This window comes from Rhodotorula toruloides (genome assembly GCF_000320785.1).
Source record: "Rhodotorula toruloides NP11 unplaced genomic scaffold Scaffold27, whole genome shotgun sequence".
In the NCBI taxonomy this organism is placed as follows: Eukaryota; Fungi; Basidiomycota; class Microbotryomycetes; order Sporidiobolales; family Sporidiobolaceae; genus Rhodotorula; species Rhodotorula toruloides.
In genome coordinates, this window is record NW_015622987.1 from 1 (window position 1) to 22,258 (window position 22,258).

Genomic DNA, 22,258 nt, shown 5'->3' on the forward strand with positions numbered 1-22,258 from the left:
ACCCTAACCCTAACCCTAACCCTAAGGCTCTCCTTTTGCTCTTCGCTCACTCGCTGGTTTCCCTTGGCAATCTTAGTCTCGCCGATCGTTCTGCGGCTCACAGCGACGCATCACACGTCCTACTGACTGCACGACGCCGTTCTGCTGATCCTGCCATTCTTCATTCACTCGCACTCGCATCTTCAACCAGTGCCGTTCCCTTTCCTCCTGCAGTCCCATTCTTTTGCTTCCCACGCCCGCTTTCTCCACGCCAGCACCATGCGAGAAGATTTACAAGGCTCGGCGAGATTCGAGGCTAGAGCCAGGTCAGTGGGAACGAGGAAGGCGGGTCCGGAAGCAGGCGAGTCGATTTACAACCTCGGACGCCTCCAAGCTGTTCGTTCATGATCTCCGCGGTCCTCTCCACAACCAACGGACCCCGATAGCACCCTGAGGCGTCAAAGCGGTCTTGCCGTGCGTTCTCCTCCGCTAATCCTCGATCTTCGGTGTGCACCGCAGACTTTCCCGCAGTACAGGCCTTTCATGCATGTTCCCCCACCTGCTTCACATTGCCACATCCCTCACTACAATTCGTTGATGCCCTTATGTCCTCACTGCGCTCGACACGCCTCTACTCGCCCGTCAGGACTTGAACTTGCATTGTAGCGCTTTCGCAATTTCACTCGCCGACAATACACGCACGCATCCTTTGCCAAGACTCGACAATCTCACAGCCATAGCGACCGCGCGAAGCAAGAACACACGCGCGAGGGAGCTCGAATGAATTACAACAAACGCCCGCAAGTCCAGCTCGCGAGTTGCGCTTCTACCGATACGGCCCGTTCTCCTCCCAACCTCCGTACGCACCGCCGTACGCTCCCCCATGCGCACCTCCGTACGCCGTCGAGAAGGATCCCGCGTGCCCGGTGTTCGAGCCGTTGTTGTGCCGCTCGGCGCGCTCGTAGAGGTTCTGCCGCGACGGAGGTTGGTACTCGCCTGTCCGGCTTGCGAGGGACTGGTCGAGCGCAGGCGTCTCGGAGCGATAGCCTTGACCGTACGCCGCGCCGGAAAAATCGAGCGAGGCGAGCTTGTCGCCGTACCGCGCGCCGTCGTCCCGTTCCCGCTCGTCACGCCCGCCTGTCCGACTCTCGTTCCGCGGCGACGGCAAATACTCCTGGCCGTACTGCTGGTAGCCCGTCGCACCGTAGAGGTCCTCCTGTGCGTCGTAGTCAACGAACCGGTCGTCGCGCTCGTACGCAATCTCGCGAGTGAGGTTCCCGCTGCTCGGATTCGTGCGATACGACGGCAGGCGGGACATCGACTGCGCAGCGAGACCGCTGCCTGAGTAGCTGCCGTCATAGCCCATCGGCTGAGCCCGTGCTGCGAGACCGTCGTGCGACGAGACCGATTCGGCGTACGAGTAGCCCTGTCCGCCCTTGAGCGACTGGACGTCGGTCGTCGAGGGATACGGCGCGTGGCGAGAGAGGCCGTACGGGACCGAGTTGCCGTAGGGAATCGAGGGAGGGTAGCCGAACGAGTCGGGCGCGTACTTCTCGCCGCGCACCGAGCCGACATCCGAAACGAGGTCGTCGTCGGCGAGACCGATCTTTGGAAGAGTCGGCTGCGGGCGAGGTGCGCGACCCTTGAGATGGCGGAAGTCGCCGCGCGCTTCTCGCTCCTCCAGCTCGCGCTCCTGCTTCAACCGCCGCTTCGCCTTGCGCTTCATCAACTCGGCAATGCTGTGGGCATGACGAGTGGGGGAGAACGAGCGTGAAGGGTGATGTCGGGATGTGCGAAGTGCGAGAGAGTTGCGGGAAGTTGATGGCGGAGGAGGACGCAGAAGGCGACAGGCGACGACGAGTAGAGGACGAGAAACTCGGTCAGCGATAGCTCGCCCACATGCAAGAACGCCCGCACGCACCGCTTGTCGACCTTGTGGCAGCAGTACTCCTTCAAGTTGCCCTGGATGTAGCAGAGGAGCGGAACGTAGATAATCGAGGCGACGAGGAGGCAGGCGGCCGAGATGGCAAAGATGATGACCGTGTACGACATGGTGATCAAGGCGACCTTCTTGATAAGCGAGCCGGAGAAGTAGACGCTAAAGTCGGTCGTCCATTTCTGCGACTTGCCGAAACTCCAGAGCGTGATGGCGTTGATGACCTGGCGGGGCGCGTCGCAAAGTAGGAGTGCCTTCCAGCCTGCGAGATGCGAATCGGTCAGCGACAGACGCCGCTGCGCATCGCGCAAAAACTGGAGAGAACCCAATTCCTGCGGGAGAAGCCAGCAACCGCCAACCGAACTCACCCTTGAACGTAAAGAAAACCCAGAACGCGACCGAGTCCTTCTTCTTTTTCGACTCCTCGATCTGGCCGAAGAAGCAGTGGTGGTCGTACGAGCGGAGGGCGTACCACTCGTGCGCCATGACGTTCGTGAAGGCGTACGAGATGTCGCGCGACTTGACGATGGCGCGGGCCTTGCGGGCTTCCCAGAGAAGGAGGAGGTACGAGAAGACGATGCAGCTGCAGCAGAAAGCGGGAGCGTCAGCGAAGTTCGCAAACGCCAAGGTCGCGAAAGACCCGCCAACGCGACAGGAGAGAGCAAATGAGCTGACGTACCCGAAGAAGATCCATTTGCCTGCGAGAGGCCACAAAAGACCGGGGTAAGAGTCAGCGGAACTGCCCTCAATCTTCAGCGCGAGCTGACGCAGATCCATGCACTCCTCGTGTCGTAAGTCCTCAACGCTCGCAGGCGCCTCACACCGCGTCAACTTCATTCGCCGCTTCTCTGCGCGAACCAGAACCAACTCAACGCACCGATGTTGAACGGGACCTCGAGGACATTGCTCGACTTGGTGTCGCCCTGCGCGGCTTCAGACTGGAGGATCTGGCCGGACCATCGGTTCGAAGCGAGCAAGGCGATGAGGGTGTAGGTGTCGGCGACGTAGACGGCGAGGGAGATGAAGAAGAAGAACCAGGATAGGGCGAAGCTGTGCGAGGAGAGAAAGTCAGCGCAGGATCTCGGAAGGTAGGCAGCCGCAAGGAGCTGTTTCCACGGCGGCTACGGCAACGATCGCGCACTACGCACCTCAGGCGAGAGCCGCACGACCGGCTGCGGAACTGGCTGACGTCGATAAAGTCGAACTGTTCGCGAGGGTGGAAGTTCAGTCAGTCCGCGTCCGCTGATCCCGCCTTGCCTGCATCCCAATCGTCACGCTCCAGTACTCTCTCTGTACGACCCGGTAGGATCCAGAGTCGCTGTCCCCCAGGCTGCGCAGTCGACCACAGCGAGACCCCCCGAGAATCGCCCTCCCTGCCCGCTGCACCCACCAGACCGCTGAGAGAGACGTGCCACGCACCTTGTGGTCCGGCACGACCTCACGCTTCCATTTCGCCGATGAGCAGCACATCGTCCGCTCAGGCTTCGCCGACCGTTACTCCTCGCGTCCGGCTGTGTTCGTCTAGCTCGCCGGCGAGTTGGCGCGGCTCGGCGAGGGCGGTGGACGTGTCAAGTCGAGTGTTAAGGCGGTTGCGAGGTCGATCAAGGTGTGCGAGCCGGCGAGAGAGGCTGCGCAACGTCCTCGGAGTTGATGGACGAGAGAGGAGGCGAAGGGAAGGCGAACGGTGGTCGTAGGACGTGGCGGGCGAGTAGAGTAGCTGTACAGATCTCAGTCTAGCAGTCGAGGCAGTCTCAGCGCAGTCTGAGCGAGTCGAGCGAGTGTGAGCAGAGTCGAGGAGAACAAGGGCAGCGCGATGAGGACGACGAGCTGTACTCTCGCTCTGTGGGCCCGACTGAAGCGCGCGTCGTCTCGAGAGTGTCTACTGGACTTGCACTGGCTGGTACAACTACAGTGATAGAGGCCGAGAGGCGGAGGAGACCTGGAGTCGAGGGATGACAAAGGCGGACGACTCGAAGGTCGCGTAAAGACAGGCGATAACGGACAGTACAGAGAAAGACGAATTTAGGGGTATCGCCGACGACGAAAGAAAGCGAGAATTGGCCGGAACTAGGCGGAAGAGGCGGGCGTCTTCTTCGCCTGGCTGTCGATCACACCGTCGAGCTGCTGCGCCCGCCGTGCGGCGTCCGTGATGTTCTCGCGGAGGCGTCTGTCGAGAACGAAAACAGCGAGTCATTCAACAAAGCTCGAACGCGAAAGAAAGCGACTCGGGGGACGCACCTCGCCTCAGCCTCCAACTCTCCGACACGCTCCTTCGCGCCCTGCCTCTCGCGCTTGACCTTCTCCTCGGCGTTCCGCACGCGCTGCTCGAGTTCCCGCACGCGAGCCTCCCACTTGCCCTCGGCGACGCCGTACTTGCTCCGCTGTTCGCCCAGTCGCTGTTCAGCGTCGTGCAGCTGTGCTTGGGTGGCGGTGAGGCGGCGCTGCAGGGTGGATACGCTTGACTCGGCGGTTCGGAGGCGGGCGAGGAGGGCAGATTCGGAGGAGGGAGAACCGGGAAGTCGGGGAGAGTTGGGGTTGGGCGAGGCGTTCGGATTGGGCGACCGTCGTAGTGAGCCGAGCTGCGACTGCAGCGAGGCGACTTCGGCCTGCGAAGCGATAACAGGAACGTCGAGATCAGCTTCGATATGGACCGACGGAAGCCAGCCAAACAATCGCGTCGACGCACCTTGGCATTCTCCAACTCGAGCGTCTTCTGCTGCACCCGCTGCCGCCACTGCCTCTGCGCCTCGGTTGCCGTCTTGAGGGACGCTTCGAAACGGTCGAGTTGCTTGTGCCGGTTGTCCTGCTGGCGCTTGAGGGCTCTGCGGTAAACGATCCTGGTCAGCGATAGGGCGCTACGTTGGACGACGGCCACAACGCACTGCAGCTGGTCGAAGAACTTGTTCTCGAGCTCCTTCGTCCGTCGCTCGAAAGACATGTGTAGCTGGTTGACCGACTTGAGGCGGTCGAGGAGGCGCTCGTGGAAGACGGGAAAGTTGGAGAAGGGTTTTGGCGGTTCGGCAAGCGAGGGTGACTTGCGCTGCGAGACGACAACCGTCAGAGAACGAAGTCATACGCGAGGACAACGCGAACGCACCTTGTCGGATCCGGCAATCTTGTCGACCGCCTGGTAGACGGTGAGCAGCAGCGTGTTGCGCTCGTTGAGCTGGTCGCGGTACTGGTTCTCCGTCTTGGTGAGCGAGCGGTGGTCCGTGTTCAGCTGGTCTTCGACATGCCGCAGGCGGTCGCGGGCGTTGTTGAGCTCCTGCTGCGTCTCGCGGAGGGTCTGCGCGAACGTTATCGTCAGCTGAAGCCGATTGTCAAACGACAGCGCAGCGCACCTTCGTCGCGACGTCGTGCTTGTCAGACAGCGTAATGTGGGTCTGCCGCAACGAGGCGAGCTGCATCGACAGGTCCTTCTTCTCGGCGTCCTGCGAGCGTAAGCCCGTCAGCACCGACGACGACCGCTGGAAACGCGCGGAACTGACCAGGTTCGCGATCTTGACATCCTTCTCGCGACTCTCGGCGATCCGCTCGTCGAGCTCTTCCCTCGTCAGCTGCGCATCCTGCTGGGCGCGCGCCAAGTCCCGCTTGACGCGGTCAATCTCGAGCTCGAGCGCGATCTTGTCGGACGAGGCGTCCTGGCCCATACGCCGCGACGAAGCCTCGAGGCCGTTGAGCGCACGTTGGAGGTCAACGACGTCCTTTTCGCGGTCCTGCAAAACGCCCTGCAGTCGCTGCACGTTCGCCCTGACGCTCGACAGCTCGGCCTCGATAGCCTCGCGGTCCTCCTCCTCCTTGTGCAGGGCACGCATGATCTCGTCTGCCTCGCTCTGCAGCCGCTCCTTCTCGGCAGCGTCCGAGCGCGTCTGCTCTTCGAGCTTGCCGTGCGCGAGAGCAAGGTCCTCGACCTTGGATCGCAAGAAGGCGGCTTCGTTCGTCGACGACTCGTGCTGGATGGTGAGTTCCGAGAGGCGGGACTTGTGCCCGGAGAGTTTCTGCAAAGGCGATGAATTAGCATACGAGCGAGGAGACGAGGGTCAGTTTGAGCGCACCTCCTTAAGCGCCGAGACGACCTGCTCATGGACCGACACCTTGTTCTCGAGCTCCTTGTCGACCGCTTCGAGTTCTCGCCGCAGCTCGTCAACCTCTTTGTCCTTCTCGTCTGCCTCTTCCTCGAGCTGGAAGATTTGCGCGCCGAGCTGAAGGGGGGAGAAGCGTTAGGACGAGGACCTCGGTGGAAGGGAGCGGACCGCGCACCTTCTTCAGGTCATGCGTCAGCGCCGCCGTCTCGTCCTGCTCGGCCTGCAGCTCGGCGTCTTTCTCCGCGACCTTTCGCACGAGCGCCTCAACCTTGTCCGCCAACTCCTCCACGTCAGCATCCTTCTCCACGAGGGCCTGCGCAGATGGACGAGGTGAGCAAGAGGTTGCGAGGGTGCTGAGCAGACGTCGCACGCACCTGTCTCGCCTCCCGTTCCCTCTCTCTTGCATCCTCCACCTCATCTCGCCACTCGTCGGCAACCTTCCCGAGCTCCTCCTGGTGCACCTGTTCCCGCTCGTCGAGTTCCGCAAGCAACTCCTCGATCTCGCGCTCCTTTGCGTCGAGAGCGGCGCGCACGTCTTCGAGTTCCAGCGCGAGGGACGAGGCGCGGTCGCGGTGCGAGTCGAGTTCCTGCGAGTGCGAGTGCGAGTAAGCGGCTCAGTCAGTACGGCTCTCACAATGGGCGCGCCAGCCTGTCCGCGTGCGAGTGGACGCGCACGCGGCGTATTCCACAGCGAGAGACGCACCTTCTCCAGCTCCTCGCGGTCACCCCCGTCCACGCCCATTCCCCGACTCCGCTGCCGCTCTCTCCGTTCCGCCTCTAGCTCCCCCTCGACGGCGTCCAGCTCGGCCTTGAGGTCCTCGACCTGCGCCTGCAACTCGTTCTTCTCGTCGTTGCGGGTCGACAACATCGTGAGCTGCGCCGAGAGCTGCGAGCGAAGCGTTGCGTTGTCCTGCGCGAAGCGTACGAACGTCAATCGTTGGCAGCGACTCAAAGCAGTGCAAGCCGATAGACAGAGGACTTGCACGCACCTGCTCCAGCTTCTCGACCTCCTGCCTGACCCGCCCTGCCCCTCGTCCGTCGCTGACCCCGCTCCGGTCAACCTGGTCCGCCAACTCAATCCGCATGTCCGCCACCTCCTGCCGTAACTCGTCGAGCTCGTCATGTGCGTCCGTCAGCTGTCGTCGCAGAAGGTCGGACTCGGAGTCGGCGTCCGAGAGGCGGTTGCGAAGGTCCTGTTCGAAGCGAGGGTGAGCCGAGGGCGAGAGGTGAGGAACGCCGCAGACGCACCTCGACTTCGTCGGCACCCGCACCACCACGCATCTGCTTGTTCTCCTTGTGCAACTCGCGCGCCTTGCGTTCCCACAGGTCCCGCTGCTCCTCCTGCTCCTGCAACCGCTTCTCCAACTCGCGCTCCCTCGCCGACGCGTTCCCGCCCAACGACGCCCTTCCCTTTCCCTTCGCACCCTGCAACGCCTCGTCCCTCTCCCTCGTAAGGTTCTGAATCGCCTTGTCGCCCTCGATCAACAGCTTCTTGTACCGCTTCAACTCGGTCCGGAGCGTCTGGAACTCGACTTTGAGCTGGATATTCTCGCGGAGAGCTTGCTCGACGGCTGAGGGCGCCATCTTCTCGAGACGCTGCTCGTAGAAGTGCAGCTTGAGCTTGAGCGAAAAGTTGTCCTTCTTGAGCTCGTCGATGACCTGCATGGCGGGAAGTTCAGGTCAGCTTTGGCCTTACCGCGCCGCAAATATATAAGCGCAAGCGAGGGACGCCACGCACCTTCTCCTGCTCCCGCAGCGACATCGCTCCCCCGCCGGGCGCCTTGAGCCTGTCCTTGCCCGCCCCGCCCTTCTTCTGCTGCGACGGCGCCATCGACCCGCCGAGCCCCGCCCCGCCATACATGTTGCTCAAGCTCGACTCGTCGGCCGTCTGCGTCGTCGTCGCCGAAGACAGGTCCATCAAGCTGTCGACCCTCCTCGGTTCGGGCGCTCGTCTCCGCGAGTCCATCTCGGTCGAGACAGAGACGTCGTCCGCGGTCGCCGACTCGTCGAATGTAGTGCGAGAGGAAGGCGAAGGCTGCGAAGTCACGGCGGTCGAGGCAGACGCATGTCGCGAGCCGGTCGTGTTGGACCCCGCCGTGCGAGACGACAAGGCGCTCGCGGCCCTCGCTCCCTGCGCGCCGTAGCCCAGACTATCCTCCTCGTCCTCGTACGACGCGTCCATGCGCCCTCCTGCGCCGTTGCGAGCCGGCATCTCCTCATCCAACAAGCTGCTCGCGTCGTCCCCGTCTCCCGCCGCGCTCGTCTCGTCTGCCCTGTCCGTGCCGCGCCTCGCAAGCCTGATCCAGTCCGCCTGCGTGATACCCGGCGGCGGCTTCTCGTAGTACTCTGAGCGGAACGACGACGCGAACGAGGGGAGGGTCAGGTCGGGACGAGGGGCGGCGGCGGCGGCGGCGGACGCGGTCGACGACGCGAGCGATGCGTCGAGTGCAGCGGCCATGCGCACGCAGCGTCAAGCAGTCCAGCGGCAGTCCAAGCGGGTGAGAGCGTACTGTTGAGTGATGAGAAGCGAATACAAACGAGTTGTATTCAACCGACTAGACGGCACTTTGTATTCAACTCATTACGCCCGAGTTTGTATTCAGCTTGATTGCTCCTCTCTCCCTCCCCGGCTCTTCACGGTCACGCCCCGCTTCGCCTGGCTGGATTGGCTTGCTAGAGTGACGCAGTAGAACGTGCAGACCGCCACACACACGCTCAGACTTGCCGCGCCATCTCGCTCGCTGTTCTCACCCTCGTCCAGCCATCTCCCGCCATCTCGTCCTCGTCGAGCTGCTTCGCTTGCAGGCGCCATCTTTGCTGTTCAGGACGCAATGGCAGGACACTCGAAGCCATCTCTGCCCAGCTCAAAGGCTCGCCGCTCTCGCTCTCCTTCTCTCTCCCTCCTTCACCTCTCACTCGACTCTCTCGAAGCACCGGTTGCTCTCGCCTCTCTCGAACTCAACCTCGCACCGCCTGCTACACGATGGTCTGCACTCCCTCGACCTCGACCTTCACCGTCGCCCTGGTGGCATCGGCCGCACTCCTTGCCGGACAGGCTGAAGGTGCGCTCCTCTCCCGCTCCTCCTCTTGCAACTCGCGCTGACCCTGGAGCTATGCAGCCCTCCCTACCTCGCGCTCTCACTCGACGATTGCTCGCCGCGCCCACATCGCCACGCACCACCACGTCGCCCGCTCTGGCACTTCTCTCGGCGACCACTCGATCGTCGTCGACGCCTCGACGTCCTCGCACCCCGGCTCGTCCGGCGGGATCAAGAACTCGACGATCAACCTGACCTCGATCTCGCGCCGGCGCGACTCGACCCTCTCGACTTTCTCGCGCGTCGTCCGCTCCCTCTTCGGCCGCGCCGTCCCCGCCGCACCCGCAACCTTCACCGCCCTGCCGCTCACCGTCTCCGCGCCCGTTTCGCCCTCGTCTTCCCTCAAGAAGCGCTCGGCTGCCCACCCAAAGCGCCGCCGCAACGGCAACAAGCTCCCTCGCCGCGGCGCGCCGCTCAAGAAGCTCAACCGCTCGACGCACGCCCAGCGCCGCGCCGAGGCCGCCAAGCGCGACTACCCGATCAACGTCAAGCTTCAGCGCCGCAAGGCCGCCAAGCGCGCTGCCGTCCTCGAGGCGCGCGCGATGAACTACACCCTCGCCGACGCCCAGGCTTCCGCCTACTCTGCCGCCGTCGCCGCCCTCTCCGACTCGCCTTACTCGCCGGCCGTCACTGCCCTCCCCACATCTGCGTCCGACTCGGCTGAGCCGACGACGACCGCCTACTCGACCATGCTCCTTAACCCTACGCCCGCCTCGGCGGCCGACGGCAACTCGCCCTACACTGGAGACGCTCGCTCTGCACCGAACGGCACTCTTGGCGACGCAGCAGCCGCCCGCGCGCAGCAGAAGAAGCAGTCCATCTCGACCGAGACGGTCACTCAGACTGTCACCCTCGTCGCCGCTCCGGGCATCGCCACTCCCGGTCCGGTCGGCACCGCTTCCCTCTCCTCGACCGTCTCGACGACGATCCTCAACCCGAAGGCGGCCGGTTCCGCCTCGCTCCTCTCGTCCTCGACGGACGCCCAGCCGACTCCCTCCTCCGCCGCACTCCCTACCTCTCCTCCTCCGTCGACTGCGACCGCCTCCGCCGCTCTCCAGAACGTCAAGTCGGCCTTCGAGCGCCGGAGGATGCAGCCTGGTCGTCGTGCGGCGATCCAGCATGAGCGCGCCGCAAAGGTCGCGGCGACGCAATGGTTCAAGGCTTGATGCCTGCTCCACTCTCCCCTCCTAGCGAGGTTTCTCTTCACGATCACATCACGAAGCTAGCCTTCTTCCCCGTCCCTTCACGTTATTCGAGCGCTGTGCGCCGTTTGTCTAGAACTGTTTAGTCGTTGCTGAGCAATGAACTCACGAGCTGCCGCCTCTCCCGCATCCTCTGGCCTCACGAGAGATGGAGACGAATGCAACGACCTTGCAAAGTGTATACACAGCTGAGAACGCGGAAAACACCGCCCGAGATACACATTCCGCCTCACTTGCCCGCAACCTCCAACTCGTGCTCCCTCTCCCTCCACTCCGCCTCGACAACATCCTTGACCCACTCGCCCCTCGGCTCCATCCTCGCAGTGAACGGCAGCGGGTGCGACGAGAAGCCCTCCGAGAAGGCATCGACCGAGGGCGGCGCCTCTTTGCCCGTTGCTGGATCGATCGCGGGGCGGAAGTTGAGCGTCCAGAGGAGACGAGTGAAGACGATGAAGAGACTGCGGTCGGCGATGTGCTTGCCCGGACAGACGCTGCGTGCGCTTTGTCGTCAGCACTCACTCCCTGTCGCGAACGAGCGAAGTTGGAACGCACCGACGTCCGAAACCGTAGCCGTGGTGACCGACATCGCTGTACTTGGTCCCGACGAGCTTGCCGTCCTTGATGAAGCGGTCTGGGTTGAACTTTTCCGGCTCGGGGTAGACTTCCGGGTCGAGGTGGATCGCCCAGTGGTTCGGCAGGACGACGGTGCCCTTGGGAATAAAGTAGCCTGCGGTGAGGGAACGAATCGAGTGAGCGAGAGACATCTGGGAAGCGAAAGGAGCTAGAAAGAGCGAAGCGGAACGCACCATTGTACCAGTCGTCCTCGGTCGAAGCATGCGCCAATCCACCCGCAATAACCGTCCTCCACCTCAAGATCTCCCTCACGATCGCGCCGCAGTAGATCAAGTCGGGCTGGTCTGCGAAAGTCGGGAGACGAGCGCGGCCGACGACCTTGTCGAGTTCGGCTTGGGCGCGGGCTTGAATGTCCGGGTGTGTGATCATGGTCATCATGAAGGTTGCGATGCCATCAGCGGTCGTGTCGGAACCAGCACCGTACATCTACAAGCGATGCGAGGATGAGCAGGACGAAAGGGCCTTGAAAGCGAAGGAAACGCACCGCTCCGGCCAAGAAGGTCGCCTCCTCGTCCTTGAGCTGGTACGCCTTCTGCGACTCGAGGATGTACTTGGTAAAGCAGTGCGAGTCGCGTCCCTCGGCGAGGTTCTTCTTGACCTGTAGAGCGGAGGCAAGTCAGTCGAAGCTAAGTTGAGCAGAGCTGGCTGCGACGCACATCATCGACATGCGACTGGAAGAGCGAGAGCGTCTCGTTGAAGATGGCGCGAGCCTCACGCTTGAACGGCGCGAGGACCTCGGGGACGTATTTGAGGATCGGGACCGAGTCGACTACGAGACGAGACAGGCTTTGTCAGCGACCATTGACGCCAAGAGGACAACTTGTACGCACCGAGGTAGCGGCCAGCGACGGCGGTCTTGGTCATGTACTCGTTGACAGCGCGCATCTGCTCGGCGAGAAGGTCAACTCCGTCCGACCTGTGAAACTCAACGCCGGACGCACCCTCGTGATAGCCGGTTCTTTGGGCGAGTTGGCGCGCTTGTTGAAAGCGATATTCATGATGGTCGAACCGGCGTAGCGCTGGCAGTGGCCCCAGTACTCCTGCGGCGTGTTGAGCATGTCGCGGACGAGTTGTGTGCTCTCGAGCTCCTGGATGTCCTCGTACGTCGATGCCGCGGCAGGACCTGCAAATGCGAGTGTCAATGGAGCCGGAAGCGAGGCGGAAAGGCGCTGGACGCACTCGTAAGCTGGTGCAACAACCTCCTCTCCCTCCTCCACAAGTCTCCATACGGCATGAACGTCATCCTCAGACCCCTCGACACGAGCTCCGAGGTCATGATCAGCCTCGCGCGGGACGAGTAGATGGCCGAGCGCTTGTCGAGGAGGTCGATGGCGGGTTGGGCGCGGCCGACGACGAGCATGGTCGTGCGCCCGAGTTTGAGGGTGAAGATCGGGCCTTTGCGATCAGTGCGGCGTCAGCTGGACGTCTCGAAGACGGCGAGAACGTCGCGCGGCTCACCATACTGCTCTGTCCACTCTGCAAACTTGACCCAAGGCCGGCTCTTCGGAACGTCGAACAGGTTGCCGACGATGGGGTACCCGGGCGGTCCAGGCGGGAGCGGACCCTTCTGCTTCTTCGATGTCGCAGCGTAGAGCACTGCAGCAGCGACAAGCGCAGCAAGGACGGCTGTGGTCGTCGTTGAAGTTGAGCCGAGGGAGAGAAGTGGGGGAAGGGCGGCGAGAGGCAGGGTAGAGTTGCTGAATGTCGCCATCGTCGTCGAAAGCGAGCAGGATACCACACGCTGGACGTGTGAACCAGGTCGCAGCGGAGCATTGAAGCGAGCGAGCTGGTGAAAAGCCGGGGGATTAGAGGTTCCTCCGGACTCCGAGCGCGGGGACAGGTGTGGGGTGTTGCGTTCCGGCCGACGACGCGCTCGAGGCAGTCTCGGCAGCAAGGCGAGTGGCAACCTGCCGAGACGCAAGCTGAGCCGCCGGAGAAACCTGCCCGAGCGGGAGATGTAAAGCGGCGCAAGAGGGCGGAGGTAAGGCAATGTCCGCTAGAATGCAGGCGTTGTCTAGCGGGTTGGCATTGTGCGCGTCGACAGTAAGCGTTGTGAGCATAGTTGTCGACGAAACGAGGAGCGGGCTTGGAAGAGCAGGAACACGGCCCGCCGGTCCAAGCGGATGTCCTGCGTCGTCGAAAGTCGTCGCCAAGCTATTCCTCCTCAACCGCCATTGAGACAGTACAGCAGCGTACGATGCGTACTCGTCGGCGAGAAGGCGGGCGGACAATCGGATCGGCAGCAACTTGGCGGCGTTGAAACGGCATGTCGTCCTTCTTTGAAGAGGCAGCGAATCTGGGCGTCCCTGGAAGGGTGGACTCGCGGCACGGCAAAATAGAAGGGTCGTCGCTCTTGCCTACATATAAACTCCGCGTGCGTTTGGGCAATGTCCCGCGAGGGGAGGCACGAAGAGAGTCATAGTAGGCGGGGATGAGGAGGGAGAGGGGATGATGAAGGGCGCGCAGTTTTGGAGAAGCGGTGCACGCAGTCGATGAGGAGACTAACGAGTGCGAGCAGGTCGGAACAGCAGGTCTTGAGGAGCGGATCGAGGCGGAGGGTGCAAAGTTTCGGGAGGAGCGGGTCGCTGGACAGCGGCGCGAAGCTGTGTGCTCGGCAGGGTCAGTTCGTACGATCCCGAGGAGATGTAAAGGTGAAGAAGGACGCACCAATTCGTTGTGGTCGAGGAGTAGCGCTCCTGTTTGGCGAGAAAAGCGTGCGGTCGAGCGAGGCATCCGCAACTCGCGCGCATGCGGTGCGAGTCTCAGCAGTGCATATCACGAGTCCGTGCACTCGAGCGACAGTGTCTCTGAGCGCATCGAGCGATGTTTGCGGTGAGCGAGTGAGGTGAAGGAGCGAGAGAGGCGTGCGCGGTGAGCTGGGCGAGCACACCAACCTGGACCCCTCGCACCGCTCTTGCTGGGCTGCGTTACTGCCTGCTGAGCTGCTCGAACACTCTCTCGATGGCTGCATCCAACTTGCACGCCCGCACAAGCTGTTGACGCCGCGCTGTCGCCTCCTCGCCTCGATCCTCGCCAGGCGACCCATCCCGACTCACCAGTCGCCTTTGGACGCCGTTCGGATCGCTCACCGGGACGGCAGACAGTGATAATGGAGGGCAGGCACCCAAGCGAGCGGTCATCGAGCGTTGCCGCACCTCTCTCGTGCACCTCTCGCTGCGATCCTCGCTTCGTCCTGCTGCTCGGCGACTCGTCGCCTCATTACGGTCGACATCGACCGAGGCACTACTGGACACGCTGTCTCTTGCTGTGTCTGCTGTCTCGACTCGAACGGAGGCTCGCCGCATCGACTCTGTCACGATCGCTTCGTCCCGCTCTCTCCGCCTGCGAGGCTTTTAATCAATGCGAGACTTGTCGGCAGCCGAGTCCGACGTACTCAGCACTGTACGAGTACTTTCCCCCGCTTCCGGCACAGCAGGCGGGCGTTCGACCGCGCACTGCGACGCCCTCGTTCCCTCCGTCGCTTGTACACAGCTCCTGCCCGACCCCGGTCGAACAACGATCAAGGACACGCTCGCTATGCAGGAGCACGACCCGGCGTTACGATTCCCCAGCGCTGGACAGGTCTCTTTGTTCCAACGCGACCGTCTTTGTCCTCGCGCCAACACGCCCTTTGTCGCCGCGCCTTACAACCATATCCGTCGCCGCCTATTCAACCCAGCTAATGATATTGGGCTGATCTACACACCAGCTGAGCCGCAGCAATCGCTCGCTCTCTGCCTTCTCCCGACTCGACCTTCCGGATCCGTCGCCTGCTCCCTCTCGAACGAACCGGCTTCCAACGCCGCCCGCTCAGCTGACAAACCCCCCGAAGACCCGTGGCTTCGCTCTCGGTCCGCACGAGCGCTCGAGCGGCGCACGAGCCGAGTCCATCTGCTCTCGAAGCGGGCTAGCGGATTCGGGAGCACTTCTCTTTTTGCTCGAGCACTGTCGAGGCTGGACACATTGCGCGGCAGAGTTACAGTGGCGAACAAGCTTCGTTCGAGCTATTTGTCATTCGAGCGAAGGAGGGCAAGATGGCATGAAAGCCCGACGAGGGAAGGGGAGGTTTCGAGGCGAAGCGTAGGGACGGCGTCGCCAAATGCCATTTGGAGGCGTTGCCCGTCGTGCCATCGTCGTGAAATGGCTTCAGCGTGCGCCATCGAGCCTTGAGAAGGCAAGCGAAGCCCTCCATCCTCGAAAGAAGCCGTCGTCCAGCCATCCTCCTTCTTCCGAGCGGGCGCCACAGAACCCGACTCGGCGTTCTTCAGCGCGAGGCAGCGACTCGTACGATGGTGAACGAGGTGATTAATGAGACAGCGCGAGGCGCGAAGGAAGCGAGCGAGCGAGAGAGGAGGGAAGGCGAACGGAAGTGGGCGAGGGTAGCGGGTGAGACGAGGCTAACCTGATTCGATGATAGATGAGCGAAGCGGACACTGTGCTGCGATAGAACGCCCGCAGGGCTGGCGAAACGCTTCGAGGGGCGAACGAAAGCAGGAAAGGAGACGAGTAGCGAGTCGCCAGCCGCCAGGACGAAGGAGCGGAGCAAGAGAACAGCACAGCGCCGGCAAAGCGCGGAAAGAACAGCGGAAGCGAAGGCTCGGCGAGCGGCGTGCACGAAGGAACGGCAGCGTCTCACCATCCGTCGCCTTCTAGACGTTCCGATCTGCGCTTGCACGACGCCAACTCGCTGCTGCTGTGTCTCGGCTGCGAGTATGGGTCGTAGTGTAGTCGGAAACACGGTGGATGGGAGCGTCGCGGCGAACGTGTGGGCGACAAGAAGATCTGCCACTGGTTCCGGTTCTCCTGCTCGTCGTCCCGGCCAGCAGCATACGATCCTTTGTCCGTCGCACGTTCTTCTGCAATGCGTCGACGCCCGAAACGAGCGATCAAAGAGCGTTGTGCGTCCGCAAGCAGGTCGTCGAAGCCGGGCGGGTCAGGCTGGCAGGCGGCCGAACAATCGTAGTCGGCGCGCGAATCAAGCCAGGAAAGGGAAGAGGGGAGGTAATGGAAGCGAGCGGCGGCAGCCGGTGTGCGGGTCCGAACTTGGCAGGTCCTTGTCGACGACGGCGTATGTCCTCTTCCGGACGACAAAGTTCGCTGGTGACGCTTGAGCGATAGCGACGTGCTGATGGCGGGATGCCCTGGGCCCTCGCAGACGGGGCAGGATCGCAGGCACGAGGAACCAGGCAATCAATCCGGACGAAGGCAGGAGGAGAGAGGGAGAGTGCAATCCGCGCTTCTTTGTCGAGCCCACCCGCCCGCCTTGGGTCTGCCTTCTCCTCCCTCGTTCTGCCCTGCTGTCCTGCCGCCTGTCCAGCACGCTACGACGCCCCAGCAGCAGCAGCCCGTTGACGACCACCTCGACGAGAAGCACCTTCCCAGCGCGGCCCCTCGTTCTTCGAGCCTTTGCGCATCGTCTGTCCGCCAGCGAGCGTCAGTCGAGCCAAGTTGACCCGTAGGCGACACAGCAAGGTGAGCAGCGTTCCCTGCGAGTGTGTGGGAGGAGAACAAAGAGCGTGCCGGACCGCGTCGCTGATGGCCAACGGATTCCGAACCTTGTCCCGCTCCTCCTCGTCGACCCTGCCCGTGCAATGCGCCGCTGAACTCGCCGTGCGCGCCCATTCGACGCTGTCCACCACGCCGTTCACCCCGTTCGACGTTGCAGTCCGTCCAGCGCCCGCCAGCCCCGCCATCTCGCTCGTCGCGCCGCTCCGCGCCCAGCCATCTCTCCGGGCGAGGTGAGCAGGCCCGCACCCTCAGCCATCCGCACCGCTGACGGCTGCATGCCATTGCAGACACTCGCCATCTCGCACATCAAGCCAACTCGAGCCAGCCCAAGCGATCCGCTCTCTCCCTCGCTCCTTTCTCTCCTCTTCCCTTCACTCGCTCGACCTCCGCTCCTCGTAGTCTCGTCCGCCTTACATCGACTCGACGACCGGCTCTCCCCTCTACCAGCTACCGACCACATCCCGCGCTCCACTCGCCATGTCGGTCTACCACACCAACGGTCGCCGTCACCCTGCCTCGCTCATCCCCAAGGCATGGCACGACCCGGCCCTCCTCGAGTTTGTCCGCTCGCCCGTCACCCAGGACATGATTGGTGAGCTCGAGATGTCGTCTGCGACGAGGAGAACGCGCGCTGACTCGCCCGTTTGACAGCCTACCTTGCTGAGAAGGCCGTCGAGGTCATCCAGTGTGCCCCTCCTCCTCCGACCGCCGCGCTCCCTTCTCCTCCCGCGACGCCCACCAAGGCCGGCTTCCAGCAGCAGCAGACGCTCGACGCCGCGGCCGCCGCCATTCCTCCCCTCGAGACGTTCATCACGATCCTCGTCCAGAAGTCGAACGTCCAGGTCCCGACGCTCATGTGCACGCTCGTCTACCTCGACCGCCTCAAGACGCGCCTGCCCAAGGTCGCCAAGGGCATGCACTGCACCCGCCACCGCGTCTTCCTCGCCGTCCTCATCACCGCCGCCAAGTACCTCAACGACTCGTCGCCGAAGAACAAGCACTGGACCCGCTACGCCGCGCTCTTCTCGCCTGCCGAGGTCAACCTCATGGAGCGCCAACTCCTCTTCCTCCTCGACTACGACCTCCGCATGGACGAGTCGGAGCTAGTCCAGCACTTTGAGCCCTTCCTCCGCCGCCCGTCCACCTCGGCCGCTCGCGCCCAGTACGCCTCGACGACCGCCTACTACGCCCAGCAGCGGCAGCAGCAGCGCGAGTGCGAGCAGCAGCAGCAGCAGCACTGCGCGCCTTCGACTCCCGAACGCCGCTCCGTCTCGCACGACCAGTCGGGCTACCTCACTCCCCCTCCCTCCGCCCGTCGCACCTCGCCTCCCCAGCCTCGCCAGCGACCACAGCACGCGGCGCCGCCTCCCCGGCAACCGACGCACGTCTCGCCTTCCGAGTCGCAGTCGTCGGGCGGCACACTCTCGGATGTCGAGTCGGACTTTTCCGACCGGGATATGGACTGCGACCCTCGCACTCCTCCCCGCTCATCCGCTCGCATCTCGACCCGCCCCGCCTCTTCCTCCGCGAAGCTCGTCACCCCTCCTCGACGAAACTCGGGCAACGCAGCCAAGTCTGGCTCGTCCTCGCTCCCCGTCACGCCGACCGACGACGTCCCTCCCTCGATCCAGCCGCTCGTCATCACCGCCAACACGGAGCGAAGACCGTCGTACGAGCCGTTGCGGTCTCAGCGGAGCGGGAGCTTCCTCAGTCGCGCGTACGAGCAGGGCAAGGGCGTCTTTTCGCGCTCGAGCGCATCGAAGCAGGGCGGCCAACGACCAGTCGACGTCGTCGCGCACGACTTTGACCTGCGGGCGTGATCCCGCCTCCCTCCTCTCTCTCCCTCTTTCCACGGGCTGCGCCCATTTCGTTCTTCTGTTCGGTCTTTCTTGGGTTTCATCGGCTGTGCCGCATCTCATTCCACACTGTGCATACCTCTCATGTATCCCCATCATCCCAGCCATCCTCAGCCCGTCCTATTTATCTCCCCCTCCGCAACCCGCTTGTCGTACCGCTCCGCTTGATGCGGGCTTCCCTTCCCTCCTTTTCGTTCCGCATATCCGTTTTCGCATGGTCGTTCAGCAATCACGATTGACTCGTTCAGCATCCCTCGTCTCGCTGCGCTCTTCTCGCTGGTCGAGATGCGAGCAGATCTGCTGGTCGGATGCCGGAAGAGCGCAGGCGCTCTTGCGCCGCTGTTTCGTGACGCATGGCGAGGCGATCATGCGAAGGAAGAGTTGACGGACAAGGGCAGGGCAACTCGATGGAGCCGGACCTCTGTCCAGGAGGTCGCGAAGATATGCCTTACAACACCGAGGTTCTGACGATCTACTGATTCCCGAGGCGCTGTATCCGACGGAGGTAAGGGTATGGGCGAGGCTTGGGGCGAGTCGGGCGGCCATGCGACAGGTGGTACGGAGGCGAGGGAGGGTTAGGCGGATGGTTCGGGCGGGTCGACTAGGTCGCTCTGCCTGTTGATAGTCGCAAAGGCGTCAATAAAGCGGCCGGAGATACCACGCCCGAAGGAGCAGACGCACCGGTCGATCATAACTCTCAACACTCCTCCCAGCGTGTTCCCCGCCCTCTCCCTCCGCTTGATCGTCTCCAGTCCCCTCATACTCCCCACCTCCATCCCCGGTACGCGACACATCTCCAGTTCATCGCGCGACGCACCGAGTCCGCCCATCAATGCGGGACAGAGGCAGATGACAAGGTTCGAAGAGGTCATGAGGTTGTGTGAGTGGTTGGCTGCGATGGCGGACAGGACGGAGACGAGACGCGAGAGGAGGTGCCGAGAAGCCGAAGGAAGGAGAGGGAGGAAGTTGGTGCGAAGGTAAGGGACTGCGAGGTCGTCGTCGAGCGGGCAAGCCTTGATGGCGTCCCAGGTGTCGCGCGGGATGAACGGGTCCGGAAGGTCGTGTAGGAGCTTCTTGAGTAGCGAGGCAGCGATGTATGGCGCGTCCGGAGCCGAGGAGAGCGTGACGGGGTGTCCTCGGTCGTACGCGGCGGCAAGGTGAGAGACGGTCGAGGCGGACGGCGAGCGTCGGAAGATGCCGACAGAGGCGGGGCCTACGAGCGACAGAAAAAGCTTGTTAGTCCTAAATAGGTGGACGAAGCGAGGAAGTGCGCACCTCCAGCAGCCAACACGGCGAGGCAGTCGCGCACGAGGCGCGGCAATCGCTTGCGGTCCTTGCCAACGAGCTGCAGTCGGAGACTTTTCAACTCGGAAACTCGTAGCGATCGAAGCGAAAGCCGCGCACCTGTTCCAGCGAAACGCCGAACGTCCGGGGAACCTGGTCGTCCGCCTCAGGCAGCTTGATCGCCTTCTCGACAGCGGCATTCGCGCTGGCGATGCGGAGGTGCTCAGCGAGCGGCAGGAACATGTGGAGAGAGACACTAGGACGCACACGTAGATCTCGAGCGGAACGTCAATCTGCACGAACGCCTTGCCGCCGACCGACTCGGCGAGACTGCTGAGACTCGGGCACTGCACGAGCTTGCCGCGCGAGGTGATGGTCCGGACCGACAGGAGGGTCGCCGAGAAGAGCGTGACGAGGATCTGCGCAAGTCGAGAGAAGGGAGGTCAGGAAGGTCGAATCGAAAGATCAGAAGAAGGGAGGGGAAGTTAACGCACACTGCTCCACCAGCCACCACCGACGACGTAGACGTGCTGGACGTTCTTGCGCGCGGTACGAGACAAGGCGAGGTAAGCAGCGACGAGATGTGCCGTCGACGGGCTGTTCGGGGCGGGGTTGACGAAGAGGATCTGGACGCGTACTGCCGTCAGCACGTCCCGGCCTTGTGAGTATTGAAGAGTACGCACGACTGAGTAAGGCCCTCGCTCGGCGAACTGTTCGAGTCGTAGCCGCAGTCTGGTGAGCAAGTCGGGATGCGAGACCTCGCTCGAAGGGGGACTTCGGGACGCGGCGACAACGAGAAACGGGTGAGGGGAAGCGTCTGTCGTGATTCCTGCCTGCAATGCACCAGGAGAGTCAGTTCTTGCCAACGCTCTGCGCGAGAAGAAGGAAGCCGCCCATCTCCTCGTCAGGGAATCTACGCACCTGCCACAGAATGGCCGCCGCCAGTTTGTCGAGTTCATCGCCCTCGAGCTGCGAGTCACTCGAGTCCTGATTTTCCTTCCCATCCTCGAGACCGTCCTCCTCGCTCGGATGCCCTACTTCCTCTCCCGCCTCGCCCGCGCTCCAGTCTGGGAGCCGTCTGCGTACATCGGTCTTCTGCTTCTGCTGCAAGCCGCCTGGAGCCGCCACGGTTGCTGCACCTCGCCCTCCTTCCCGCCCATTGCTCGCTCCTCCTCGAGCCTTCCCGCCAACACCGAACATCGCTGATAGTGTGCCGCCCCATTCAGTCGCACTCATTCGTGCTGATGACGCCTCCGTCGACGTCGTACGGCCTGGCGAGCGGTGTGCGTCGCGGTAGACGGTAACTGATGAAGATGGCCTGTGGGGAGGAGGTCGAGGGAACGAAGCGGGTGACAAGAGGCGTCGTGCGGATGTAGGGCTGCTCTAGCACAGTCTAGCGAGTACTCGGAGGCCACAGCGCCCGCATTCGAGCCAGTCGAGCGAGGTCGACTCTACCAACCTCCCGGCCCCACTCTCTCCTCGGGACCGTTCACTTCTCGCTCGCACAACTCGCGCTGGACTGCTTTGCTACACTGCTACTTCGTCCCAAGAGCCTACTGCTACTACCATTCGTGCTTTCCGGCCGCCGCGCCGCCTGCTCGCTCATCTTGGCCCTCATGCTGTCGAAGGAACTGGGAGGGGTCTCCGAGGACGCGCGGGTGTGTAAGACCATTGCTGGTATATGCCTGCACTACCTTACTTTCTACGCGCAGCGCATCGCAACCTGGACTGTCATTTTCGGCTTGTTGCAAGCCGCGGTGAAGTTGGCGAAGGAAGACCAGCAGCCATGGCGTCTGGTCTCTCCAGCCTTCGATGCCGGCCGGTGGAGGCTTGCGCTTTACTATGTGTGTGGGCTGATCTCGCCTCTGAACATGGACCATACTAATCTAGATGAGCACTTCCACCACCTCCGCTTAAAGGATCCGGCTGAGGCAGACTACTGGGGCGCATCCCTCCTCACTGCCGATGAATTGGCAAAGCCCGTCACCTTCTCGTCTGTGACTATGCAGGTGCGGAATTCAAGGTCGTTCACACAGCGTGGCGAGAACTAACCCGGTTTGAATCTCATCAGTTCAAGTCGTCAACAGCCGGCAGCAAACGCATAGGGTCCTCTGTGGACACGTCCAATGTCCACTTTGACACTCAAGGCGAGAAGGCGTACCCTCGAGCCATCCCTCTACAAGTGATTGAAAGTCACGACCCCTCGGTCTGTCATCTCGATCCTTTCTTCTCCACTCCGAGGCATTAACATTCACTGCTCTTGCAGGCCGTTCTCTATTTATCCGTCCAACTCGAAGAAGGGTGTTTGGCGACTCCAGCTCGGGTTCCACCCTCGCTACTGAACCATCCGCTCTATTGCGATATCGCCTTCACCTTCCCGAACGTCTGCCTGCCGCTGTTCGCCTTCAAGCTCGTACTTGTGCAGCAGTCACCTCACTTTGCAGACCGTGAGAACAGTCGACCAGTTCCCTGCCCTCGGTTTGCTGACATTCACCGCTCGCAGTCTTCAAGTCTGGCTTCGCAGAAGGCACAGCAGACTATGCCCTTCCCACGTCGCTCAAGATACCGAACTGGCAAGATTGATTTGAAGGCGACCCTGAAGAGTTTGCCGAGTTTAGCCGCCAAAAGACAACGAGTCGGATCAGGCAGCGATTGATTCCGTGGTGGTCAAGAGCGG

The 22,258-nt window shown here is 62.6% G+C and overlaps 8 protein-coding genes across 8 annotated transcripts; 3 read left to right on the forward strand and 5 right to left on the reverse strand.

Annotated features, from left to right (window-relative positions):
• Nucleotides 1–805: 805 nt before the first annotated feature.
• Nucleotides 806–3,385, reverse strand: RHTO_04249 (vacuole protein; the record flags this gene model as incomplete). The annotated part of the gene is made up of 7 exons (XM_016417917.1): nt 806–1,718; nt 1,901–2,177; nt 2,284–2,498; nt 2,595–2,613; nt 2,793–2,965; nt 3,064–3,119; nt 3,335–3,385. 7 exons carry the CDS (start codon nt 3,383–3,385, stop codon nt 806–808), a joined length of 1,704 nt encoding a protein of 567 aa, XP_016270594.1.
• A 597-nt stretch (nt 3,386–3,982) lies between these two features.
• On the reverse strand, nt 3,983–8,458 carry RHTO_04250 (anucleate primary sterigmata protein b; the record flags this gene model as incomplete). The annotated part of the gene is made up of 14 exons (XM_016417918.1): nt 3,983–4,082; nt 4,154–4,521; nt 4,602–4,737; nt 4,798–4,955; nt 5,013–5,201; nt 5,257–5,346; nt 5,404–5,913; nt 5,971–6,117; nt 6,176–6,313; nt 6,375–6,587; nt 6,704–6,910; nt 6,990–7,193; nt 7,249–7,659; nt 7,739–8,458. 14 exons carry the CDS (start codon nt 8,456–8,458, stop codon nt 3,983–3,985), a joined length of 3,591 nt encoding a protein of 1,196 aa, XP_016270595.1.
• A 525-nt stretch (nt 8,459–8,983) lies between these two features.
• RHTO_04251 (uncharacterized protein) lies at nt 8,984–10,264 on the forward strand (the record flags this gene model as incomplete). The annotated part of the gene is made up of 2 exons (XM_016417919.1): nt 8,984–9,062; nt 9,120–10,264. 2 exons carry the CDS (start codon nt 8,984–8,986, stop codon nt 10,262–10,264), a joined length of 1,224 nt encoding a protein of 407 aa, XP_016270596.1.
• A 265-nt stretch (nt 10,265–10,529) lies between these two features.
• Nucleotides 10,530–12,644, reverse strand: RHTO_04252 (cytochrome P450, family 2, subfamily U; the record flags this gene model as incomplete). The annotated part of the gene is made up of 9 exons (XM_016417920.1): nt 10,530–10,791; nt 10,853–11,027; nt 11,107–11,359; nt 11,418–11,531; nt 11,590–11,702; nt 11,764–11,818; nt 11,875–12,056; nt 12,113–12,328; nt 12,392–12,644. The coding sequence occupies 9 exons, from the start codon at nt 12,642–12,644 to the stop codon at nt 10,530–10,532; spliced, it is 1,623 nt and encodes a 540-aa protein (XP_016270597.1).
• A 705-nt stretch (nt 12,645–13,349) lies between these two features.
• RHTO_04253 (uncharacterized protein) lies at nt 13,350–13,683 on the reverse strand (the record flags this gene model as incomplete). Its single annotated transcript, XM_016417921.1, has 2 exons — nt 13,350–13,536; nt 13,601–13,683. 2 exons carry the CDS (start codon nt 13,681–13,683, stop codon nt 13,350–13,352), a joined length of 270 nt encoding a protein of 89 aa, XP_016270598.1.
• Nucleotides 13,684–16,918: 3,235 nt separating this feature from the next.
• RHTO_04254 (G1/S-specific cyclin PLC1) lies at nt 16,919–18,261 on the forward strand (the record flags this gene model as incomplete). The annotated part of the gene is made up of 2 exons (XM_016417922.1): nt 16,919–17,033; nt 17,093–18,261. 2 exons carry the CDS (start codon nt 16,919–16,921, stop codon nt 18,259–18,261), a joined length of 1,284 nt encoding a protein of 427 aa, XP_016270599.1.
• Nucleotides 18,262–18,872: 611 nt separating this feature from the next.
• RHTO_04255 (Rho GTPase-activating protein) lies at nt 18,873–20,817 on the reverse strand (the record flags this gene model as incomplete). The annotated part of the gene is made up of 8 exons (XM_016417923.1): nt 18,873–18,912; nt 18,979–19,510; nt 19,573–19,642; nt 19,702–19,786; nt 19,849–20,000; nt 20,076–20,207; nt 20,265–20,414; nt 20,503–20,817. 8 exons carry the CDS (start codon nt 20,815–20,817, stop codon nt 18,873–18,875), a joined length of 1,476 nt encoding a protein of 491 aa, XP_016270600.1.
• Nucleotides 20,818–21,197: 380 nt separating this feature from the next.
• On the forward strand, nt 21,198–22,164 carry RHTO_04256 (uncharacterized protein; the record flags this gene model as incomplete). Its single annotated transcript, XM_016417924.1, has 6 exons — nt 21,198–21,239; nt 21,294–21,425; nt 21,501–21,590; nt 21,653–21,787; nt 21,848–22,028; nt 22,085–22,164. The coding sequence occupies 6 exons, from the start codon at nt 21,198–21,200 to the stop codon at nt 22,162–22,164; spliced, it is 660 nt and encodes a 219-aa protein (XP_016270601.1).
• Between the last annotated feature and the right edge of the window lie 94 nt (nt 22,165–22,258).